This window comes from Peromyscus eremicus, chromosome 18 (genome assembly GCF_949786415.1).
Source record: "Peromyscus eremicus chromosome 18, PerEre_H2_v1, whole genome shotgun sequence".
In the NCBI taxonomy this organism is placed as follows: Eukaryota; Metazoa; Chordata; class Mammalia; order Rodentia; family Cricetidae; genus Peromyscus; species Peromyscus eremicus.
This window is the reverse complement of record NC_081434.1, coordinates 1100042-1101538: the sequence shown is the minus strand read 5'-3', so window position 1 is coordinate 1101538 and position 1497 is coordinate 1100042. Positions and strand designations below refer to the sequence as shown.

Below are 1497 nucleotides of genomic sequence, written 5' to 3'. Positions count from 1 at the left end.
ATGCTCTACTTACAGCATTTGAAATCTTTTCTAGCCCATTTGTCCTGAATGGCCTAACAACAAAATAGTTGAGTTAATCACAGCAATGGCTCTAAAAATCTCCACATCAGTTATTTCTTCTCATTTCTGTGACAACATATCTGACAAAAGAAACTAAAGAAAGAAGGGTTGATTTTTGCTCACATTTTGAGAGTATGGTCCATTATGACATTGGTGGTGGCAGGAGCTTGAGGCAGCTGGTCGTAGTGTACCCTCTGTCAGAAAGCAAGGCGTGACGGAGGCTTGGGCTCAGCTCTCTTTCTCTGTTGTATTCAGTCCAGGAACCCAGCTCAGGGAATAGGGCTGCTCACAGTTAAAGCGGGTCTTCCCACCATCATTAACCTATTCTATAATCCCTCACAGGCATGCCAGATCCTAGGCCATTCTAGATCCTGTCACGTTAGCAATATTAACCGTCACAGGGGTACTTCAGCTTTTTGTGATAGAGGCAATCCTCTTGATCATGTCTTTGAAAGCTTGAACCACTTGCTTATTCCTCAGAGTGTAGATGAAGGGATTCATGACTGGAGCAACTGAAGTCGTGAGCACTGACACAACCTTGTTTACAGCTACCCCTTCTTTTGCAGATGGTTTAATATAGATGAAAATGCAGCTGCCGTAAGTGATGGAAACCACAATTATATGAGAAGAACAAGTAGAGAAAGCCTTTTTCCTTTGCTGGGCAGATGGGAATCTGAGGATTGTCCTAATGATGTATGTGTAAGACATCACTACACACATTAACGTGAACAGGAGTGTCAGCACAGCCAAGATCAAGACAAACCGCTCTAGTAACTCTGTGTCGGAGCAGGTAATCTTCAGGATGGGAGCAGCGTCACAACCAAAGTGGTCTATGACATTGGAGTTGCAGAACTCAAGCTCAAAGCCCATGCCAAAAGGTGGGATAACAATGATTAGAGCGATTAAATAACAGCCAATGAGGAACTTGATGCAGACCCTGCTGTTCATGATGGTGGTGTAATGCAGAGGTTTGCAGATGGCCACATAGCGGTCATAGGACATGGCTGTCAGCAGGAAAAACTCAGTCACACCCAAGACAACAACAAAAAATAGTTGAGTGGCACATGCATTATAGGTGACAGTATTGTCCCCAGATGCCATTGTGTAGAGGAATCTGGGAATGCAGACAGTTGTGAATGAGACTTCCAAAATGGAGAAATTTCGGAGGAAAAAGTACATGGGTGTTTTAAGGTGGCAATCCACCAGTGTGAGAGTGATGATGGTCAGGTTCCCAACCACACTCAATAAATAGGTTAAGAGCAAAAAGATGAAAAGCAGAATTTGAAGATTTGCATCGTCAGTTAGTCCTACCAGGATGAATGTAGTTATTGCCGTATAATTTTTCATCACTGATTCTTGACTGTGGCCTGGTCTGTTTGTAAAAATAAGAGAAATTAGGTTGAGGATAAGGACTGCCAGCATGATGGAGCATTGAGG

At 43.2% G+C, this 1497-nt stretch overlaps 1 protein-coding gene across 1 annotated transcript; it reads right to left on the bottom strand.

The window, feature by feature from the left end:
• Positions 1-468: 468 nt before the first annotated feature.
• On the bottom strand, positions 469-1407 carry LOC131895140 (olfactory receptor 6C2-like). Its single transcript, XM_059245568.1, has one exon. It carries the CDS (start codon positions 1405-1407, stop codon positions 469-471), a length of 939 nt encoding a protein of 312 aa, XP_059101551.1.
• Positions 1408-1497: the final 90 nt, after the last annotated feature.

Bases quoted from the DNA above. Each gene is read 5' to 3' on its own strand.
- LOC131895140 (XM_059245568.1), bottom strand. From the start codon at position 1,407: ATGAAAAATTATACGGCAATAACTACATTCATCCTGGTAGGACTAACT.